At 40.9% G+C, this 24,341-nt stretch overlaps 1 protein-coding gene across 1 annotated transcript in view; it reads left to right on the forward strand.

Annotated features, from left to right (window-relative positions):
• NiPp1 (nuclear inhibitor of protein phosphatase 1) overlaps nt 1–24,341 on the forward strand; it is a 191,103-nt gene that overhangs the window by 17,915 nt on the left and 148,847 nt on the right. Inside the window, exon 2 of the mRNA XM_071675812.1 lies at nt 22,674–22,734. Coding sequence (XP_071531913.1) covers nt 22,674–22,734 — 61 coding nt within the window. The remainder of the gene's footprint in view (nt 1–22,673; nt 22,735–24,341) is intronic.

A 24,341-nucleotide genomic window follows, 5' to 3' on the forward strand; every position in this document is an offset into this window, starting at 1 on the left:
GAATGCAAAGGTGAGTAATGTGGCAGTTGAGGGAATAATTGGTATACATGGGGTGTTCAGTGTTGGAAATGGTGAAGAGCTTGTAGATTTATGTGCTGAAAAAGGACTGATGATTGGGAATACCTGGTTTAAAAAGCGAGATATACATTATTATACGTATGTAAGTAGGAGAGATGGCCAGAGAACGTTATTGGATTACGTGTTAATTGACAGGCGCGCGAAAGAGAGACTTTTGGATGTTAATGTGCTGAGAGGTGCAACTGGAGGGATGTCTGATCATTACCTTGTGGAGGCTAAGGTGAAGATTTGTTTGGGTTTTCAAAAAAGAAGAGTGAATGTTGGGGTGAAGAGGGTGGTGAGAGTAAGTGAGCTAGGGAAGGAGACTTGTATGAGGAAGTACCAGGAGAGACTGAGTACAGAATGGAAAAAGGTGAGAACAATGGAAGTAAGGGGAGTGGGGGAGGAATGGGATGTATTTAGGGAATCAGTGATGGATTGCGCAAAAGATGCTTGTGGCATGAGAAGAGTGGGAGGTGGGTTGATTAGAAAGGGTAGTGAGTGGTGGGATGAAGAAGTAAGATTATTAGTGAAAGAGAAGAGAGAGGCATTTGGACGATTTTTGCAGGGAAAAAATGCAATTGAGTGGGAGATGTATAAAAGAAAGAGACAGGAGGTCAAGAGAAAGGTGCAAGAGGTGAAAAAGAGGGCAAATGAGAGTTGGGGTGAGAGAGTATCATTAAATTTTAGGGAGAATAAAAAGATGTTCTGGAAGGAGGTAAATAAAGAGCGTAAGACAAGGGAGCAAATGGGAACTTTAGTGAAGGGCGCAAATGGGGAGGTGATAACAAGTAGTGGTGATGTGAGAAGGAGATGGAGTGAGTATTTTGAAGGTTTGTTGAATGTGTTTGATGATAGAGTGGCAGATATAGGGTGTTTTGGTTGAGGTGGTGTGCAAAGTAAGAGGGTTAGGGAAAATGATTTGGTAAACAGAGAAGAGGTAGTAAAAGCTTTGCGGAAGATGAAAGCCGGCAAGGCAGCAGGTTTGGATGGTATTGCAGTGGAATTAAAAAAGGGGGTGACTGTATTATTGACTGGTTGGTAAGGTTATTTAATGTATGTATGACTCATGGTGAGGTGCCTGAGGATTGGCGGAATGCGTGCATAGTGCCATTGTACAAAGGCAAAGGGGATAAGAGTGAGTGCTCAAATTACAGAGGTATAAGTTTGTTGAGTATTCCTGGTAAATTATATGGGAGGATATTGATTGAGAGGGTGAAGGCATGTACAGAGCATCAGATTGGGGAAGAGCAGTGTGGTTTCAGAATTGGTAGAGGATGTGTGGATCAGGTGTTTGCTTTGAAGAATGTATGTGAGAAATACTTAGAAAAGCAAATGGATTTGTATATAGCATTTATGGAACTGGAGAAGGCATATGATAGAGTTGATAGAGATGCTCTGTGGAAGGTACTAAGAATATATGGTGTGGGAGGCAAGTTGTTAGAAGCAGTGAAAAGTTTTTATCGAGGATGTATGGCATGTGTACGTGTAGGAAGAGAGGAAAGTGATTGGTTCTCAGTGAATGTAGGTTTGCGGCAGGGTTTTGTGATGTCTCCATGGTTGTTTAATTTGTTTATGGATGGGGTTGTTAGGGAGGTGAATGCAAGAGTTTTGGAAAGAGGGGCAAGTATGAAGTCTGTTGGGGATGAGAGAGCTTGAAAAGTGAGTCAGTTGTTGTTCGCTGATGATACAGCGCTGGTGGATGATTCATGTGAGAAACTGCAGAAGCTGGTGACTGAGTTTGGTAAAGTGTGTGAAAGGAGAAAGTTAAGAGTAAATGTGAATAAGAGCAAGGTTATTAGGTACAGTAGGGTTGATGGTCAAGTCAATTTGTAGGTGAGTTTGAATGGAGAAAAACTGGAGGAAGTAAAGTGTTTTAGATATCTGGGAGTGGATCTGGCAGCGGATGGAACCATGGAAGCGGAAGTGGATCATAGGGCTGGGGAGAGGGCGAAAATTCTGGGAGCCTTGAAGAATGTGTGAAAGTCGAGAACATTATCTTGGAAAGCAAAAATGGGTATGTTTGAAGGAATAGTGGTTCCAACAATGATGTATGGTTGCGAGGTGTGGGCTGTGGATAGAGTTGTGCGCAGGAGGGTGGATATGCTGGAAATGAGATGTTTGAGGACAATGTGTGGTGTGAGGTGGTTTGATCGAGTAAGTAATGTAAGGGTGAGAGAGATGTGTGGAAATAAAAAGAGTGTGGTTGAGAGAGCAGAAGAGGGTGTTTTGAAATGGTTTAGTCACATGGAGAGAATGAATGGGGTAAGATTGACCAAGAGAATATATGTGTCAGAGGTAGAGGGAACGAGGAGAAGTGGGAGACCAAATTGGAGGTGGAAAGATAGAGTGAAAAAGATTTTGAGTGATCGGGGCCTGAACATGCAGGAGGGTGAAAGGCGTGCAAGGAATAGAGTGAATTGGATCGATGTTGTATTCCGGGGCTGACGTGCTGTCAGTGGATTGAATCAGGGCATGTAAAGCGTCTGGGGTAAACCATGGAAAGCTGTGTAGGTATGTATATTTGCGTGTGTATACATGTGTATGGGGGTGGGTTGGGCCATTTCTTTCGTCTGTTTTCTTGCGCTACCTCGCAAACGCGGGAGAGAGCGACAAAGCAAAAAAAAAAAAATATATATATATATATATATATATATATATATATATATATATATATATATATATATATATATATATATATATATCTTTTCTTTCTTTCAAACTATTCGCCATTTCCCGCATTAGCGAGGTAGCGTTAAGAACAGAGGACTGGGCCTTGAGGGAATACCCTCACCTGGCCCAATTCTCTGTTCCTTCTTTTGGAAAATTAAAAAAAAAAAAAAAAACGAGAGGGGAGGATTTCCAACCCCCCGCTCCCTCCCCTTTTAGTCGCCTTCTACGACACGCAGGGAATACGTGGGAAGTATTCTTTCTCCCCTATCCCCAGGGATAATATATATATATATATATATATATATTATATTTTTTATTTTTTTATTTTACTTTGTCGCTGTCTCCCGCGTTTGCGAGGTAGCGCAAGGAAACAGACGAAAGAAATGGCCCAACCCCCCCCATACACATGTATATACATACGTCCACACACGCAAATATACCTACTTACACAGCTTTCCATAGCTTACCCCAGACGCTTCACATGCCTTGATTCAATCCACTGACAGCACGTCAACCCCGGTATACCACATCGCTCCAATTCACTCTATTCCTTGCCCTCCTTTCACCCTCCTGCATGTTCAGGCCCCGATCACACAAAATCTTTTTCACTCCATCTTTCCACCTCCAATTTGGTCTCCCTCTTCTCCTTGTTCCCTCCACCTCCGACACATATATCCTCTTGGTCAATCTTTCCTCACTCATCCTCTCCATGTGCCCAGACCACTTCAAAACACCCTCTTCTGCTCTCTCAACCACGCCCTTTTTATTTCCACACATCTCTCTTACCCTTACGTTACTCACTCGATCAAACCACCTCACACCACACATTGTCCTCAAACATCTCATTTCCAGCACATCCATCCTCCTGCGCACAACTCTATCCATAGCCCACGCCTTGCAACCATACAACATTGTTGGAACCACTATTCCTTCAAACATACCCATTTTTGCTTTCCGAGATAATGTTCTCGACTTCCACACATTCTTCAAGGCTCCCAGAATTTTCGCCCCCTCCCCCACCCTATGATCCACTTCCGCTTCCATGGTTCCATCCGCTGCCAGATCCACTCCCAGATATCTAAAACACTTTACTTCCTCCAGTTTTTCTCCATTCAAACTCACCTCCCAATTTACTTGACCCTCAACCCTACTGTACCTAATAACCTTGCTCTTATTCACATTTACTCTTAACTTTCTTCTTCCACACACTTTACCAAACTCAGTCACCAGCTTTTGCAGTTTCTCACATGAATCAGCCACCAGCGCTGTATCATCAGCGAAGATCAACTGACTCACTTCCCAAGCTCTCTCATCCCCAACAGACTTCATACTTGCCCCTCTTTCCAAAACTCTTGCATTTACCTCCCTAACAACCCCATCCATAAACAAATTAAACAACCATGGAGACATCACACACCCCTGCCGCAAACCTACATTCACTGAGAACCAATCACTTTCCTCTCTTCCTACACGTACACATGCCTTACATCCTCGATAAAAACTTTTCACTGCTTCTAACAACTTTCCTCCCACACCATATATTCTTAATACCTTCCACAGAGCATCTCTATCAACTCTATCATATGCCTTCTCCAGATCCATAAATGCTAAATACAAATCCATTTGCTTTTCTAAGTATTTCTCACATACATTCTTCAAAGCAAACACCTGATCCACACATCCTCTACCACTTCTGAAACCACACTGCTCTTCCCCAATCTGATGCTCTGTACATGCCTTCACCCTCTCAATCAATACCCTCCCATATAATTTACTAGGAATACTCAACAAACTTATACCTCTGTAATTTGAGCACTCACTCTTATCCCCTTTGCCTTTGTACAATGGCACTATGCACGCATTCCGCCAATCCTCAGGCACCTCACCATGAGTCATACATACATTAAATAACCTTACCAACCAGTCAACAATAGAGTCACCCCCTTTTTTAATAAATTCCACTGCAATACCATCCAAACCTGCTGCCTTGCCGGCTTTCATCTTCCGCAAAGCTTTCACTACCTCTTCTCTGTTTACCAAATCATTTTCCCTAACCCTCTCACTTTTCACACCATCTCGACCAAAACACCCTATATCTGCCACTCTATCATCAAACACATTCAACAAACCTTCAAAATACTCACTCCATCTCCTTCTCACATCACCACTACTTGTTATCACCTCCCCATTTGCGCCCTTCACTGAAGTTCCCATTTGCTCCCTTGTCTTACGCACTTTATTTACCTCCTTCCAGAACATCTTTTTATTCTCCCTAAAATGTGTGAGGAAGTACCAGGAGAGACTGAGTACAGAATGGAAAAAGGTGAGAACAATGGAAGTAAGGGGAGTGGGGGAGGAATGGGATGTATTTAGGGAATCAGTGATGGATTGCGCAAAAGATGCTTGTGGCACGAGAAGAGTGGGAGGTGGGTTGATTAGAAAGGGTAGTGAGTGGTGGGATGAAGAAGTAAGAGTATTAGTGAAAGAGAAGAGAGAGGCATTTGGAAGATTTTTGCAGGGAAAAAATGCAATTGAGTGGGAGATGTATAAAAGAAAGAGACAGGAGGTCAAGAGAAAGGTGCAAGAGGTGAAAAAAAGGGCAAATGAGAGTTGGGGTGAGAGAGTATCATTAAATATATATATATATATATATATATATATATATATATATATATATATATATATATATATATATGTAAAAGGGGAGATAGAAGAAGGAGTCACACGGGGAGTGCTCATCCTCCTCGAAGGCTCAGATTGGGGTGTCTAAATGTGTGTGGATGTAACCAAGATGAGAAAAAAGGAGAGATAGGTAGTATGTTTGAGGAAAGGAACCTGGATGTTTTGGTTCTGAGTGAAACAAAGCTCAAGGGTAAAGGGGAAGAGTGGTTTGGAAATGTCTTGTGAGTAAAGTCAGGGGTTAGTGAGAGGAGAACAGCAAGGGAAGGAGTAGCACTACTCCTGAAACAGGAGTGGTGGGAGTATGTGATAGAGTATAAGAAAGTAAACTCTAGATTGATATGGGTAAAACTGAAAGTTGATGGAGAGAGATGAATGATTATTGGTGCGTATGCACCTGGGCATGAGAAGAAAGATCATGAGAGGCAAGTATTTTGGGAGCAGCTGAGTGAGTGTGTTAGAAGTTTTGATGCACGAGACTGGGTTATAGTGATTGGTAATTTGAATGCAAAGATGAGTAATGTGGTAGTTGAGGGAATAATTGGTGTACGTGGGGTGTTCAGTGTTGTAAATGGAAATGGTGAAGAGCTTGTAGATTTATGTGCTGAAAAAGGACTGGTGACTGGGAATACCTGGTTTAAAAAGTGAGATATACATAAGTACACGTATGTAAGTAGGAGAGATGGCCATAGAGCGTTATTGGATTACGTGTTAATTGATAGGCACGCGAAAGAGAGACCTTTGGATGTTAATGTGCTGAGAGGTGCAACTGGAGGGATGTCTGATCATTATTTTGTGGAGGAGAAGGTGAAGATTTGTAGAGGTTTTCAGAAAAGAAGAGAGAATGTTGGGGTGAAGAGAGAGAGTGGTGAGAGTAAGTGAGCTTGGAAAGGGGTAAAGATAGTGGTGAGAGTAAGTGAGCTTGGGAAGGAGACTTGTGTGAGAAAGTACCTGGAGAGACTAAGTACAGAATGGAAAAAGGTGGGAACAAAAGATGTAAGGGGAGTGGGGGAGGAATGGGATGTGTATAGGGAAGCGGTGATGGCTTGCTCTAAAGATGCTTGTGGCATGAGAAGTGTGGGAGGCGGGCAGATTAGAGAGGGTAATGAGTGGTGGGATAACGAAGTAAGATTATTAGTGAAAGATAAGAGAGAGGCATTTGGATGATTTTTGCACGGAAATAATGCAAATGAGTGGGAGATGTATAAAACAAAGATGCAGGAGGTCAAGAGAAAGGTGTAAGAGGTGAAAAAGAGGGCAAATGAGAGTTGGGGTGAGAGAGTATCATTAAATTTTAGGGAGCATAAAAAGATGTTTTGGAAGGAGGTAAATAAAGTGCATAAGACAAGGGAAGAAATGGGAACTTCAGTGAAGGGGGCTAATGGGGAGGTGATAACAAGCAATGGTGATGTGAGAAAGAGATGGAGTGAGTATTTTGAAGGTGTGTTGAATGTGTTCGATGATTGAGTGGCAGATATAGGGTGTTTTGGTCGAGATGGTGTGCAAAGTGAGAGGGTTAGGGAGAATGATTTGGTAAACAGAGAAAAGGTAGTGAAAACTTTGCGGAAGATGAAAGCCGTCAAGGCAGCGGGATTTGGATGGTATTGCAATGGAATTTATTAAAAAAGGGGGTGACTGTATTGTTGAGGATTGAGGATTGATGGAATGCTTGCATAGTGCCATTGTACAAAGGCAAAGGGGAAAAAAGTGAGTGCTCAAATTACAGAGGTATAAGTTTGTTGAGTATTCCTGGGAAATTATATGGGAGGGTATTGATTAAGAGGGTGAAGGCATGTACAGAGCATCAGATTGGGGAAGAGCAGTGTGGTTTCAGAAGTGGTAGAGGATGTTTGGATCAGGTGTTTGCTTTGAAGAATGTGAGAAATACTTAGAAAAGCAAATGGATTTGTATGTAGCATTTATGGATCTGGAGAAGGCATATGATGAAGTTGATAGAGATGCTCTGTGGAAGGTATTAAGAATATATGGCGTGGGAGGCAAGTTTTTAGAAGCAGTGAAAAGTTTTTATTGAGGGTGTAAGGCATGTGTACGTGTAGGAAGAGAGGAAAGTGATTAGTTCTCAGTGAATGTTGGTTTGCGGCAGGGGTGTGTGATGTCTCCATGGTTGTTTAATTTATTTATTGATGGGGTTGTTAGGGAGTTTTCGAAAGAGGGGCAAGTATGAAGTCTGTTGTGGATGAGAGAGCTTGGGAAGTGAGTCAGTTGTTGTTCACTGATGATACAGCGCTGGTGGCTGATTTGTGTGAGAAACTGCAGAAGCTGGTGACTGAGTTTGATAAAGTGTGTAAAAGAAGAAGGCTGAGAGTAAATGTGAATAAGAGCAAGGTTATTAGGTATATCAGTGTTAAGGGACAAGTCATTTTGGAGGTAAGTTTGAATGGAGAAAAACTGGAGGAAGTGAAGTGTTTTAGATATCTGGGAGTGGATTTGGCAGCGGGTGGAACCATGGAAGAAGTGAATCATAGGGTGGGGAGGGGTCGAAAGTTCTGGGAGCGTTGAAGAATGTGTGGAAGTTGAGAATATAATCTCGGAAAGTAAAAATGGGTATGTTTGAAGGAATAGTGGTTCCAAAAATGTTTTATGGTTGCGAGGTGTGGGCTATGGATAGAGTTGTGCGCAGGAGGGTGGATGTGCTGGAAATGAGGTGTTTGAGGACAATATATATATATATATATATATATATATATATATATATATATATATATATATATATATATATATATATATATATATTTATTTATTTTTATTTTTATTTATTTTTTTTTCCTTTGTCGCTGTCTCCCGCGTTTGCGAGGTAGCGCAAGGAAACAGACAAAAGAAATGGCCCAACCCACCCCCATACACATGTATATACATACGTCCACACATGCAAATATACATACCTACACAGCTTTCCATGGTTTACCCCAGACGCTTCACATGCCCTGATTCAATCCACTGACAGCACGTCAACCCCGGTATACCGCATCGATGCAATTCACTCTATTCCTTGCCCTCCTTTCACCCTCCTTCATGTTCAGGCCCCGATCACGCAAAATCTTTTTCATTCCATCTTTCCACCTCCAATTTGGTCTCCCACTTCTCGTTCCCTCCACCTCTGACACATATATCCTCTTGGTCAATCTTTCCTCACTCATTCTCTCCATGTGCCCAAACCATTTCAAAACACCCTCTTCTGCTCTCTCAACCACGCTCTTTTTATTTCCACACATCTCTCTTACCCTTACATTACTTACTCGATCAAACCACCTCACACCACACATTGTCCTCAAACATCTCATTTCCAGCACATCCACCCTCCTGTGCACAACTCTATCCATACCCCACGCCTTGCAACCATACAACATTGTTGGAACCACTATATATATATACATATATATATATATATATATATATATATATATATATATGTATATATATATATATATATATATATATATATATATATATATATATATATATATATATATATGCAAGAGTCCTGGAAAGAGGGGCAAGTATGAAGTCTGTTGGGGATGAGAGAGCTTGGGAAGTGAGTCAATTGTTGTTCGCTGATGATACAGCGCTGGTGGCTGATTCATGTGAGAAACTGCAGAAGCTGGTGACTGAGTTTGGTAAAGTGTGTGGAAGAAGAAAGTTGAGAGTAAATGTGAATAAGAGCAAGGTTATTAGGTACAGTAGGGGTGAGGGTCAAGTCAATTGGGAGGTGAGTTTGAATGGAGAAAAACTGGAGGAAGTGAAGTGTTTTAGATATCTGGGAGTGGATCTGTCAGCGGATGGAACCATGGAAGCGGAAGTGGATCATAGGGTGGGGGAGGGGGCGAAAATTTTGGGAGCCTTGAAAAATGTGTGGAAGTCGAGAACATTATCTCGGAAAGCAAAAATGGGTATGTTTGAGGGAATAGTGGTTCCAACAATGCTGTATGGTTGCGAGGCGTGGGCTATGGATAGAGATGTGCGCAGGAGGATGGATGTGCTGGAAATGAGATGTTTGAGGACAATGTGTGGTGTGAGGTGGTTTGATCGAGTAAGTAACGTAAGGGTAAGAGAGATGTGTGGAAATAAAAAGAGCGTGGTCGAGAGAGCAGAAGAGGGTGTTTTGAAATGGTTTGGGCACATGGAGAGAATGAGTGAGGAGAGATTGACCAAGAGGATATATGTGTCGGAGGTGGAGGGAACGAGGAGAAGAGGGAGACCAAATTGGAGGTGGAAAGATGGAGTGAAAAAGATTTTGTGTGATCGGGGCCTGAACATGCAGGAGGGTGAAAGGAGGGCAAGAAATAGAGTGAATTGGAGTCATGTGGTATACAGGGGTTGACGTGCTGTCAGTGGATTGAAGCAAGGCATGTGAAGCGTCTGGGGTAAACCATGGAAAGCTGTGTAGGTATGTATATTTGCGTGTCTGGACGTGTGTATGTACATGTGTATGGGGGGGGGGTTGGGCCATTTCTTTCGTCTGTTTCCTTGCGCTACCTCGCAAACGCGGGAGACAGCGACAAAGTATAAAAAAAAAAAAAAAAAAAAAAAAAAAAATATATATATATATATATATATATATATTTTTTTTTCTTTTTTTTTTTTTTTTTTTTTTTTGCTTTGTCGCTCTCTCCCGCATTTGCGAGGTAGCGCAAGGAAACAGACGAAAGAAATGGCCCAACCCGCCCCCATACACATGTATATACATACCTCCACACACGCAAATATACATACCTACACAGCTTTCCATTGTTTACCCCAGACGCTTCACATGCCCTGATTCAATCCACTGACAGCACGTCAACCCCGATATACCACATCGATCCAATTCACTCTATTCCTTGCCCTCCTTTCACCCTCCTGCATGTTCAGGCCCCGATCACACTAAATCTTTTTCACTCCATCTTTCCACCTCCAATTTGGTCTCCCACTTCTCCTCGTCCCTCCACCTCCGACACATATATCCTCTTGGTCAATCTTTCCTCACTCATTCTCTCCATGTGCCCAAACCATTTCAAAACACCCTCTTCTGCTCTCTCAACCACACTCTTTTTATTTCCACACATCTCTCTTACCCTTACGTTACTTACTCGATCGAACCACCTCACACCACACATTGTCCTCAAACATCTCATTTCCAGCACATCCATCCTCCTGCGCACAACTCTATCCATAGCCCACGCCTCGCAACCATACAACATTGTTGGAACCACTATTCCTTCAAACATACCCATTTTTTCCTTTCCGAGAAAATGTTCTTGACTTCCACACATTCTTCAAGGCTCCCAGGATTTTCGCCCCCTCCCCCACCCTATGATCCACTTCCGCTTTGATGGTTCCATCTGCTGCCAGATCCACTGCCAGATATCTAAAACACTTTATTTCCTCCATTTTTTCTCCATTCAAACTTACCTCCCAGTTGACTTGACCCTCAACCCTACTGTACCTAATAACCTTGCTCTTATTCACATTTACTCTTAACTTTCTTCTTTCACACACTTTACCAAACTCAGTCACCAGCTTCTGCAGTGACTGAGGATTGGCGGAATGCGTGCATAGTGCCATTGTACAAAGGCAAAGGGGATAAGAGTGAGTGCTCAAATTACAGAGGTATAAGTTTGTTGAGTATTACTGGTAAATCATATGGGAGGGTATTGATTGAGAGGGTGAAGGCATGTACAGAGCATCAGATTGGGGAAGAGCAGTGTGGTTTCAGAAGTGGTAGAGTATGTGTGGATCAGGTGTTTGCTTTGAAGAATATATGTGAGAAATACTTAGAAAAGCAAATGGATTTGTATGTAGCATTTATGGATCTGGAGAAGGCATATGATAGAGTTGATAGAGATGCTCTGTGGAAGGTTTTAAGAATATATGGTGTGGGAGGCAAGTTGTTAGAAGCAGTGAAAAGTTTTTATCGAGGATGTAAGGCATGTGTACGTGTAGGAAGAGAGGAAAGTGATTGGTTCTCAGTGAATGTAGGTTTGCGGCAGGGGTGTGTGATGTCTCCATGGTTGTTTAATTTGTTTATGGATGGGGTTGTTAGGGAGGTGAATGCAAGAGTTTTGGAAAGAGGGGCAAGTGTGAAGTCTGTTGGGGATGAGAGAGCTTGGAAAGTGAGTCAGTTGTTGTTCGCTGATGATACAGCGCTGGTGGCTAATTCATGTGAGAAACTGCAGAAGCTGGTGACTGAGTTTGGTAAAGTGTGTGAAAGGAGAAAGTTAATAGTAAATGTGAATAAGAGCAAGGTTATTAGGTACAGTAGGGTTGAGGGTTAAGTCAATTGGGAGGTAAGTTTTAATGGAGCAAAACTGGAGGAAGTAAAGTGTTTTAGATATCTGGCAGTGGATCTGGCAGCGGATGGAACCATGGAAGCGGAAGTGGATCATTTGGTGGGGGAGGGGGCGAAAATTCTGGGAGCCTTGAAGAATGTGTGGAAGTCGAGAACATTATCTCGGAAAGCAAAAATGGGTACGTTTGAAGGAATAGTGGTTCCAACAATGTTGTATGGTTGCGAGGCGTGGGCTATGGATAGAGTTGTGTGCAGGAGGATGGATGTGCTGGAAATGAGATGTTTGAGGACAATGTGTGGTGTGAGGTGGTTTGATCGAGTAAGTAACATAAGGGTAAGAGAGATGTGTGGAAATAAAAAGAGTGTGGTTGAGAGAGCAGAAGAGGGTGTTTTGAAATGGTTTGGGCACATGGAGAGAATGAGTGAGGAAAGATTGACCAAGAGGATATATGTGTCGGAGGTGGAGGGACGAGGAGAAGTGGGAGACCAAATTGGAGGTGGAAAGATGGAGTGAAAAAGATTTAGTGTGATCGGGGTCTGAACATGCAGGAGGGTGAAAGGAGGGCAAGGAATAGAGTGAATTGGATCGATGTGGTATATCGCGGTTGACGTGCTGTCAGTGGATTGAATCAGGGCATGTGAAGCGTCTGGGGTAAACAATGGAAAGCTGTGTAGGTATGTATATTTGCATGTGTGGAGGTATGTATATACATGTGTATGGGGGTGGGTTGGGCTATTTCTTTCGTCTGTTTCCTTGCGCTACCTCGCAAACGCGGGAGACAGCGACAAAGCAAAAAAGAAAAAAAAATTATTTTTATTTATTTTCCTTTGTCGCTGTCTCCCGCGTTTGCAAGGTAGCGCAAGGAAACAGACGAAAGAAATGGCCCAACCCAACCCCATACACATGTATATACATACACGTCCACACACGCAAATACACATACCTATACATCTCAGTGTTCACATATATATGCACACACAGACACATACATATATACCCATGCACTCAATTCACACTGTCTGCCCTTATTCATTCCCATCGCCACCTTGCCACACATGGAATACCATCCCCCTCCCCCTTCATGTGTGCGAGGTAGCGCTAGGAAAAGACAACAAAGGCCCCATTCGTTCACACTCAGTCTCTAGCTGTCATGCAGTAATGCCCGAAACCACACATATATATATATATATATATATATATATATATATATATATATATATATATATATATATATATATAAATATATATATATATATATATATATATATATATATATATATATATATATATATATATGTATATATTTATATATATATATATATATATATATATATATATATATATATATATATATATATATATATATATATATATAAATATATATATATATATATAAATATATATATATATATATATATATATATATATATATATATATATATATATATATATATATATATATATACATATATATACATATATATACATATATATACATATATATATATATATATATATATATATATATATATATATATATATATATATATATATATATATATATATATATATATATATATATATATGGTATACCACATCGATCCAATTCACTCTATTCCTTGCCCTCCTTTCACCCTCCTGCATGTTCAGGCCCCGATCACACAAAATCTTTTTCACTCCATCTTTCCACCTCCAAATTGGTCTCCCACTTCTCCTCGTTCCCTCCACCTCCGACACATATATCCTATTGGTCAATCTTTCATCACTCATTCTGTCCATGTGCCCAAACCATTTCAAAACACCCTCTTCTGCTCTCTCAACCACGCTCTTTTTATTTCCACACATCTCTCTTACCCTTACATTACTTAATCGATCAAACCACCTCACACCACACATTGTCCTCAAACATCTCATTTCCAGCACATCCACCCTCCTGCGCACAACTCTATCCATAGCCCACGCCTCGCAACCATACAACATTGTTGGAACCACTATTCCTTCAAACATACCCATTTTTGCTTTCCGAGATAATGTTCTCGACTTCCACACATTCTTCAAGGCTCCCAGGATTTTCGCCCCCTCCCCCACCCTATGATCCACTTCCGCTTCCATGGTTCCATCCACTGCCAGATCCACTGCCAGATATCTAAAACACTTTACTTCCTCCAGTTTTTCTCCATTCAAACTTACCTCCCAATTGACTTGACCCTCAACCCTACTGTACCTAATAACCTTGCTCTTATTCACATTTACTCTTAACTTTCTTCTTTCACACACTTTACCAAACTCAGTCACCAGCTTCTGCAGTTTCTCACATGAATCAGCCACCAGCGCTGTATCATCAGCGAACAACAACTGACTCACTTCCCAAGCTCTCTCATCCCCAACAGACTTCATACTTGCCCCTGTTTCCAATTCTCTTGCATTCACCTCCCTAACAACCCCATCCATAAACAAATTAAACAACCATGGAGACATCACACACCCCTGCCGCAAACCTACATTCACTGAGAACCAATCACTTTCCTCTCTTCCTACACGTACACATGCCTTACATCCTTGATAAAAACTTTTCACTGCTTCTAACAACTTGCCTCCCACACCATATATTCTTAATACCTTCCACAGAGCATCTCTATCAACTCTATCATATGCCTTCTCCAGATCCATAAATGCTACATACAAATCCATTTGCTTTTCTAAGTATTTCTCACATACATTCTTCAAAGCAAACACCTGATCCACACATCCTCTACCACTTCTGAAACCACACTGCTCTTCCCCAATCTGATACTCTGTACATGCATTCACCCTCTCAATCAATACCCTCCCATATGATTTAGCAGGAATACTCAACAAACTTATACCTCTGTAATTTGAGTACTCACTCTTATCCCCTTTGCCTTTGTACAATGGCACTATGCACACATTCCGCCAATCCTCACGCACCTCACCATGAGTCATACATACATTAAATAACCTTACCAACCAGTCAACAATACAGTCACCCCCTTTTTTAATAAATTCCACTGCAATACCATCCAAACCTGCTGCTTTGCCGGCTTTCATCTTCCGCAAAGCTTTTACTACCTCTTCTCTGTTTACCAAATCATTTTCCCTAACCCTCTCACTTTGCCTACCACCTCGACCAAAACACCCTATATCTGCCACTCTATCATCAAACACATTCAACAAACCTTCAAAATACTCACTCCATCTCCTTCTCACATCACCACTACTTGTTATTACCTCCCCATTTGCGCCCTTCACTGAAGTTCCCATTTGCTCCCTTGTCTTACGCACTTAATTTACCTCCTTCCAGAACATCTTTTTATTCTCCCTAAAATTTAATGATACTCTCTCACCCCAACTCTCATTTGCCCTCTTTTTCACCTCTTGCACCTTTCTCTTGACCTTCTGTCTCTTTCTTTTATACATCTCCCACTCAATTGCATTTTTTCCCTGCAAAAATCGTCCAAATGCCTCTCTCTTCTCTTTCACTAATAATCTTACTTCTTCATCCCACCACTCACTACCCTTTCTAATCAACCCACCTCCCACTCTTCTCATGCCACAAGCATCTTTTGCGCAATCCATATATATATATATATATTATCCCTGGGGATAGGGGAGAAAGAATACTTCCCACGTATTCCCTGCGTGTCGTAGAAGGCGACTAAAAGGGGAGGGAGCGGGTGGCTGGAAATCCTCCCCTTTCTTGTTTTTTTTTAATTTTCCAAAAGAAGCAACAGAGAAGGGGGTCAGGTGAGGATATTCCCTCTAAGGCCCAGTTCTCTGTTCTTAACGCTACCTCGCTAACGCGGGAAATGGCAAATAGTATGAAAAAAAAAAAAAAAAAGTATATATATATATATATATATATATATATATATATATATATATATATTGCTTCTACCTGGGGATAGGGGAGAAAGAATACTTCCCACACATTCCCCGCTAGTCATAAAAGGCGACTAGAGAGGACGGGAGCATAGGGGCTAGAAACCCTCCCCTCCTTGTATTTCAACTTTCTGAAATGGGAAACAGGAGTCCTGCGTGGAGTGCTCATCCTCGAAGGCTCAGATTGGGGTGTCTAAATGCATATGGGTGTAACCAGTATGAGAAAAAAAGACAGATAGGTAGTATGTCTGAGGAAAGGAACCGGGATGTTTTGGCTCTGAGTGAAATGAAGGTAAGGGGTAAAAGGGAAGAGTAGTTTGAGAATGTCTTGGGATTAAAGTCAGTGGTTGGTGAGAGGACAAGAGCAAAGGAAGGAGAAGCACTAATCCTGAAACAGGAGTTGTGGGAGTATGTGATAGAGTGTAAGAAAGTATACTCTTGGTTGATTTGGGTAAAACTGAAAGTGGATGGAGAGAGAGGGGTGATTATTGGTGCCTATGCACCTGAGAATGAGAAGAAAGATCATGTGAGGCAAGTGTTTTAGGAGCTGCTGAGTGAGTGTGTTAGCAACTTTGATGCACGAGACTGGGTTATAATGATGGGTGATTTGAATGCAAAGGTGAGTAATGTGGCAGTTGAGGATATGATTGGTGTACATGAAGTGTTCAGTGTTGTAAATGGAAATGGTGAATAGCTTGTAGATTTGTGTGCTGAACAAGGACAGGTTATTGGGAATACTAGGTTTAAAAAGAGAGATATGCATAAGTATACGTATGTAAGTAGGAGAGATGGCCAGAGAGCATTATTGGATTACTTATTAATTGATATGTGCATGAAAGAGGGAGTTTTGGATGTTAATGTGCTGAAAGGTGCAACTGGAGGGATGTCTGATCATTATCTTGGGGAGGCGAAGATGAATAGTTGTAGAGGTTTTCAGAAAAGAAGAGAGAATGTTGGGGTGGAGAGAGTGGTGAGAATAAGTGAGCTTGGAAAGGAGACTTGTGTGAGTAAGCACCATGAGAGATTGAGTGCTGAATGGAAAAAGGTGACAGCTAATGACATACGGGGAGTGGGGGAGGAATGAGATGTATTTAGGGAAGCATTGACCCCTTGTGCAAAAGATGCTCGTGGCATGAGAAAGGTTGGAGGCAGGCAGCTTAGAAAGGGTAGTGAGTGGCGGGATGAAGAAATAAGATTATTAGTGAAAGAGAAGAGAGAGGCATTTGGACGACTTTTGCAGAGAAATAGTGTAGATGACTGGGAGATGTATAAAAGAAAGAGGCAGGAGGTCAAGAGAAAGATGCAAGAGGTGAAAAAGAGGGCAAATGAGAGTTAGGGTGAGGAAATATCGTTCAATTTTAAGGAGAATAAAAAGATGTTTTGGAAGGAGGTTAATAAAGTGCGTAAGACAAGAGAACAAATCGGAACATCGGTGAAGTGGGCTAAAGGGGAGGTAATAACAAGTAGTGATGAAGTGAGAAGGAGATGGAGTGAATATTTTGAAGGTTTGTTGAATGTGTTTGATGATAGAGTGGCAGATATAGGGTGTTTTGGTCGAGGTTATGTGCAAAGTGAGAGGGTCAGGGAGAATGGTTTGGTAAACAGAGAAGAGGTAGTGAAAGCTTTGTGGAAGATGAAAGTGGGCAAGGCAGGCAGGTTAGGATGGTATTGCAGTGGAATTTATTAAGAAAGGAGGTGACTGTGTTGTTGACTGGTTGGTAAGGATATTCAGTGTATGTATGGTTCATGGTGAAGTGCCTGAGGATTGGCGGAATGCATGCATAGTGCCATTTTACAAAGGCAAAGGAGGGAAAGGTTAATGTTCAAATTATAGAGGTATAAGTTTGTTAAGTACTCCTGATAAATTATATGGGAGGGTATTGATTGAGAGGGTGAAGGCATGTACAGAGCATCAGATTGGAGAAGAGCAGTGTGGTGTTTGCTTTGAAGAATGTATGTGAGAAATAATCAGGAAAACAGATGGATTTGTTTGTAGCATTTATGGATATGGAGAAGGCATATGATAAGAGTTAATAGAGATGCTCTGTGGAAGGTGTTAAGAGTATATGATGTTGGAGGTAAGTTGCTAGAAGCAGTGAAAAGTTCTCATCAAGGATGTAAGACATGCGTACGAAGAGGAAGAGAGGAAAGTGATTGGATCCCAGTGAATGTCGGTTTTTGGCAGGGGTGCGTGATGTCTTCATGGTTGTTTAATTTGTTTATGGATGGGGTGGTTAGGAGGTGAATGCAAGAGTTTTGGAGAGAGGGGCAAGTATGCAGTGTGTTGTGGATGAGAGGGCTTGGGAAGTGAGTCAGTTGTTGTTCGCTGATGATACAGCGCTGGTGGCTGATTCATGTGAGAAACTGCAGAAGCTGGTGACTGAGTTTGGGAAAGTGTGTGAAAGAAGAAAGCTAAAAGTAAATGTGAATAAGAGCAAGGTTATTAGGTTCAGTAGGGTTGAGGGACAAGTCAATTGGGAGGTAAGTTTGAATGGAGAAAAACTGGAGGAAGTAAAGTGTTTTAGATATCTGGGAGTGGATTTAATAGCGGATGGAACCATTGAAGCGGAAGTGAGTCACAGGGTCAGGGAGGGGGTGAAGGCTCTGGGAGCCTTGAAGAATGTGTGGAAGGCTTGAACGTTAACTCTTAGAGCAAAACAGGGTATGTTTGAGGGAATAGTGGTTCCAACAATGTTATATGGTTGTGAGGCATAGGCTATAGATAGGTTTGTGTGGAGGAGGGTGGATGTGTTGGAAATGAGATGTTTGAGGACAATATATGGTGCAAGGTGGTTTGATTAAGTAATGTAAGGGTAAGAGAGTTGTGTGGTAATAAAAAGAGTGCGGGTGAGAGAGCAGAAGAGGGTATATTGAAATGTTTTCCACATATGGAGAGAATGAGTGAGGAAAGATTGACCAAGAGGATATATGTGTCGAAGGTGGAGGGAACGAAAAGTGGGAGACCAAATTGGAGGTAGAAGGATGGAGTGAAAAAGCTTTTGAGCGATCGGGGCCTGAACATACAGGAGGGTGAAAGGCATGCAAGGAACAGAATGAATTGGAACGATGTGTTATACCAGGGTTGATGTGCTGTCAGTGGATTGAACCAGGGCATGTGAAGCACCTGGGGTAAACCATGAAAAGTGTTGTGTAGCCTCAAAATGGAAAGGGAGCTATGGTTTTAGTACATTACACATGACATCTAGAGACTGAGTATGAACGAATGTGGCCTTTGCATTCATTTCTTAGTGCTACCTCGCTACATATAGCTGTTTCCTGTGTCAGCGAGGTAGCACCAGGAAACAGACGAAAAACAGCCCATCCACTCATATACTCATATGTATATACATAAACACCCATACACACACATATACACATCAACATACTCACATGCACGGACGCATACATATGCATATATACACTTGTACATACATATTGCTTGCCCTTATCCTTTTCTGGTACCATCCTACCCCATGGGAAACAGCATTGCTACCCCCCTGCTTCAGGAAGATAGCGCCAGGGAACAGACAAAAAAAAGGCCACATCACCCGGAATGGTTTACACTGAGGTTTCACTTGCCCTAATTCAGTCCATTGACAGCACATGGACCCCAGTGTACCACATCGTTCCAATTCACTGTATTCTTTTCTATCTTTATTGATGTTATGTGTAAGGTATTCTCTCTTTTTCTTTGTTGAAGGCTACAGTTTCAGGCAGAATTTACGCATCAAGGCTGGGCATTGATTGAAATATAGAGGATTATGAGGGAAAATATGTATGAATTTTGGAGGAAGTGAAAAATATGTCTTTTAGAATATGCCAGTTCCTAGTTATTGGGACAGATAGGAGAAGGCTGAGTTCCAAATCTTCAAGGTGTAAGTAAAGAAAAAGTTAATCAAGAGAGCCTATCCTTGAGTTGTCAATGGCCACACAGTAATCATATGATCAGCAGCTTGCAGAGTATTGCATGGTCTAGCTAGTGGTGGGTGCACACAAGTAGCCTGCTCTTTGGAGCAAAAACCATAGTAAAACATTTAGCATAGGGTAAGAGGGCCAAGTTTGGAAGTTAGCTTGGGAGAGACTATAAATTGTACAACTTTCGACTCAACTCAAGGAAGGATGCAGAGCTAGAACCACCCCAGATGTGAAAGCAGTTCTCCATACAAGGATGAAGCAATCCTTTGTATAAACCAAGCAACTATTCGGAAGAAAAGATGTTCTGATTTGACATCTAAACTGGACATCCAGTTTCTTAGAGGCAGACTTAGCTATTCCCATAATGTGGGGTTTCCAGGAAGGAGTGGATGTTACAGTAATTAATACCAAGTATATTCATGGAGTCAAGGGGTGGCATTACAGAGCCATCAAAGGAGAGACGAGAGTTGTGAGGAGTTTTCGGTAGAGATATGGATAGAAATTGGGTCTTGGAGGCAGTAAACTAGATTTTGTCAAACCCACTGAGATATCCTGTCCAAGTCTGAGTTTATTGAGGAAGCTGTGTCAAGACGAGATGTAGATTGAGCGAGAGAAGGAGCAGAATTGAAAGATACAGTGTTTGAGTGCATTTGATTGTTTGTGGGGGAGAGGAAATCCTACATTTGATTGTTTGTGGAAGAGATGATATCATTGACAAAAAGGAGAACAAGTGTAGGAGACAGGACAGAACTTTGAGGGGCACTGCTGCAGATGGAGAAAGAGGAGGAGGCTGATTCACAAAGAGGAAGCTAGATATTAAGGAACAAAGTGAGGGATGGACCTGGATGCCACACCCTGTCAAAAGCTTTGGATATGTCAAGAGCAACTACACATGACTCCCCAAAATCTGTTGGGATGATAACCAGATACTAGTAAGGGTGGAAAAAATATCACCATTACATTTTGCCTTGTGGAGCAATACTGATGATTAGAGGTGTTTAAGGATATGGGAGTTGAGGAGTCATTCAAAGACTTTGGCAATGGTAGATATCAAAGCAGTGGGATGTTAGACAGAGGGGTCATGACAGTCACCCTTCTTAGGGATGGGATATTTTAATGCATGCTTCCAAGGAGAAGGAAAATTTCCTTTTTTTTAAACAGAGACAGAACAGACGAGCAAGCACTGGTGTAAGTTCAGAGGCACATACTTTCTGTCGATGGGGATGGATACCATCAGGACCATAATCCTTGCTTGAGCCAGAGAGAGAAGAGCTTTTCAGACAGTCCAAAAAGAGATTTTGGAGAGGGACATAAGATTAGTAAGAGTGGCATCAGGGGGTGAAGGAATGTTAGATTTGAAATGGGAGAGACAGCTATAGTACTGTCCAAATGGAAAAGTGGAGGAAAGATAAAGCGACTGAAGTTGTTGGAGATGCTCTTAGCTAAAAACCAGAAAAACTTATCAGTGGATGATGAGCAAGGGTTATTGCACTTCCTTTGAATAGATTAACTTTGCCCAATGGGTAGCATGGTTGCAGTGATAAAAGCAGAATGGGAGTCAGAGGAAGGAGAGTTTTTCCAAGGTTGCCCATGAGAAGATGCCACAGTCTCATGGCAGGAGTTTAGACAGTCGAAGAAAGATATTAAGTTTGTTGAATTGGGAGAGCAATAGGCAAGATAGAGGAAAAGTGTGGAGACTCACAGTCGTTGAGGCATGCAACAGGTGTGTTGTTAAATAAGCACAAAAACCACCTTTGAATTGGAATCATGAGTGAAGATTATAGTTAAGAAATATGAAATAGTGAGAACATTGTTAGACAACTGTGTCTTGGAGAGAAGTAAGATATTAAGAGAGGTACTTGACAGATGTTGTTCATCAAAGGAAAGGTTACAGAGACCACGAATATTGTTATAATGAATAGAAAAAGAGGAAGGTTTAACAGAGCGGGAAAGGTCATGGGAGGGGCCAGTACTACTACTGTCAAAGCCCTCCCTCTCATTGGCAGCAGGGTCAGGTAGAAATCTGGAGATTCTTAGCACCCCATGATGTTGGAGAGTAGGGTCCATAGATTTGTTGGACAGTCATGATTTTATACTTCGAAATGTTTGAGTGGATAAGAGTTGGCAATAAGACATATGTGAAAAAAATAAGCTAGGTTTGAATAGGTGTATGGTGCTTGTAAGGAAGATGGCAGGACTAACCTAGTAACCCGGTAATCCACTTTTGATGAGACAGAAAGTAAGACCAACAATTCTAATATATGGTTGACTTAAGAGTCTTAACCACATCCACCACACATTTGGAATTTTCTTGTCTGTACTTGAAGGAGCCATTGGTTCCTTTATGAAATAGTGGACTTTGCAGGTGTCAGATGTCATCTGCAACTCTAGCTAGCTCACAAGGTTACTAGCTAGGCTCATTCAGAGTAGACCATGGTGGAAGAACTTAATGCTTGTTTCAACCCAAGCCCCTTCCCTACTACACCATGTAAGTCAATGATTTTTATGGGGTTGAGATAATGATAACAGTTATCGTATTTGGGCTTACCAGAAAACCATGAGGATTGCTTTTGAATATAAAACAAAAGGAAAGCTCAATTTCCAAGATGAGGAAAAGTTAAAGATCATGTGTTAGGTCAGTGAGTGGGAAGTGAATTTAAATGGCCATGACAAATGTAGATTTTGATGCCCAAGTACCCCACCAAATTTGTTATTTTTTTATGATTGCAGATATATATTGTTCTAGGGGAATCAACTTCTTAAATGTGGTCAAAACTGAAATGGTTAAAGAATAAAGATAATAATGATTGAATCCATACATAACAGACCCATGCAGAGTGAGGAATGACTGTACATTACCTTAGCTACAGAAGTAACCAAATCAGTTTTTAACTACATGATTAGAAAGATCATGATTGTCTGTGATATGAATAGAATTAATGAAGCCCAATTAGAAAGATCGTGATTGTCTGTGATATGAATAGAATTGATGAAGCCAGACTTTTATTGAACCATGTTCTAATTTATGTTTAGATGCAAAATGTGTTCAAAAGAGTTTTGTTAATGATAAGAAGTCTTGAATACGGTTTTTGCATTATGATTGTGTATAACTGTTTTTCTGAATTAGGAAATCACAGATTAACTCCTGCATTTCTATTTCAGGGCTGGTAAACCTCCTGTTGGTCTACACTTGGATGTAGCCAAGGGTGACAAGCTGATCCAGGTAGGATCTTATATTGCATGTTTTTTTATAATGTGAAATGAATTATCATCTTTCAGTACGAGTTTTTGCCATGGAGAGGTCTACAGTTTTGGAAACCTGCATTATAGTTATGTATTTTTATCAGCTTTTATTATTAATGAGATGGAACTTAGAAGCTTGAGTTGAATTTTGAGGGTCTTGATTTTCACACTATAAGAGTAGACTGCATGCATGTTGGTCATTATACAGTACTGTTAGCATCTAGAGATGTGATCACCTTACCTACTCCACTAAGAAATTAATTGAATAGGATGATGCCTACTGTAGTATACCAGTTTTAGTAGTACATTCCTGTGACTGTATTAATTTGAATTGATGCAAATAGAATTTATAATTTTTGAAGATATACAATACTATGCTTAGAGGTTGACCATGAAAGAAATTGATTGATGCAATTATGGAATGAATTAGGGGTAGAGATATTTTAGTTAGATGCAATAATGGAATGAATTAGGGGTAGAGATATTTTAGATACAATGATGGAATGAATTAGGGGGTAGAGATATTTTAGATAAGGATGGTGGAGGGATAATTTGGGATCAGGTGCGATGGAAACATTTTGTGGGTGAAGGTGCTGTAATTGGACACTTTGATCTCTTTTGAAAAGTCATCTAGGTTGCAAAGTGAAGAATAGGAAGCACAAGTATTAGTTTAGAAGTTCTTGTTTCAGTTCTGTATACTGAATATAGGTTTAGGATGTGAAAGAGTAAACTGAGAGGGTGTATAAAGGTGTGGGGTTAATGATAATGGATAGTATTTTAGGTTATTCTGCCTTTCTGTAGTCTCTTGTTGAAAACTGTGATGAATCATATTTATGTCACAATTTTTTTCAGGTTTTTGAAAGTATATTAAAAAATTGTTTTGTTTATTTTGCATGGTTCTTTTTTGTTACATAAGAAAAAAAGTTATTGAAGTATATTAAGTGGTGAGAAACTCTTGCCAGAGAACATGCTACATGCATGTCTCTCTATTGTCTTGAGTTGAGAGCTGATCAGTATTCAGCCCAGTCTCGCTGTAGACAGACTCGTGTTTGCCTCATTTATTCCTGTATGATAGATATCTTTCTGGTCTTTTCCCTACCAATAATGTCTGGAAAATGGCATGCAGGTGTAAGTCTTAGTAATGTAGGAACAATTTAGATATGAAGATTTGAATTATATAGCAAGGTATAGCTAGCACTTATACTTTATTTTGTTTTCAGGAGCCTGTTGGGGTTATTTCTCATATTTCTGCATACTTGTCAATGTACAAGAGATCCATTATTTCTGGAAAATGGTATGCAGGTGTTTTTGTTGTTATTTGGGCAGTAAAATAAGGAAAAGTAATGGGTAAGATGTGAGAAATGCAGGTTACGGGGTTACTGACAATTAATACACACCAGTATCTTTTTCTCTAGCTGTGCACTTATCCTTTGAAAAAATGATATAGTGCAGGCTTGATCCAATCAGCAACTTGGTTATGAGCTTTGGGCATGTTCTCCAGACCCCCATATTTATTGTAGCATGATGGGTTTATGTATTGTCTTTTTCTCTATTTCTATGAGCACAAGAAACCCAAAACTGCTTGAG

This window comes from Panulirus ornatus, chromosome 21 (assembly GCF_036320965.1).
Source record: "Panulirus ornatus isolate Po-2019 chromosome 21, ASM3632096v1, whole genome shotgun sequence".
Taxonomy (NCBI): domain Eukaryota; kingdom Metazoa; phylum Arthropoda; class Malacostraca; order Decapoda; family Palinuridae; genus Panulirus; species Panulirus ornatus.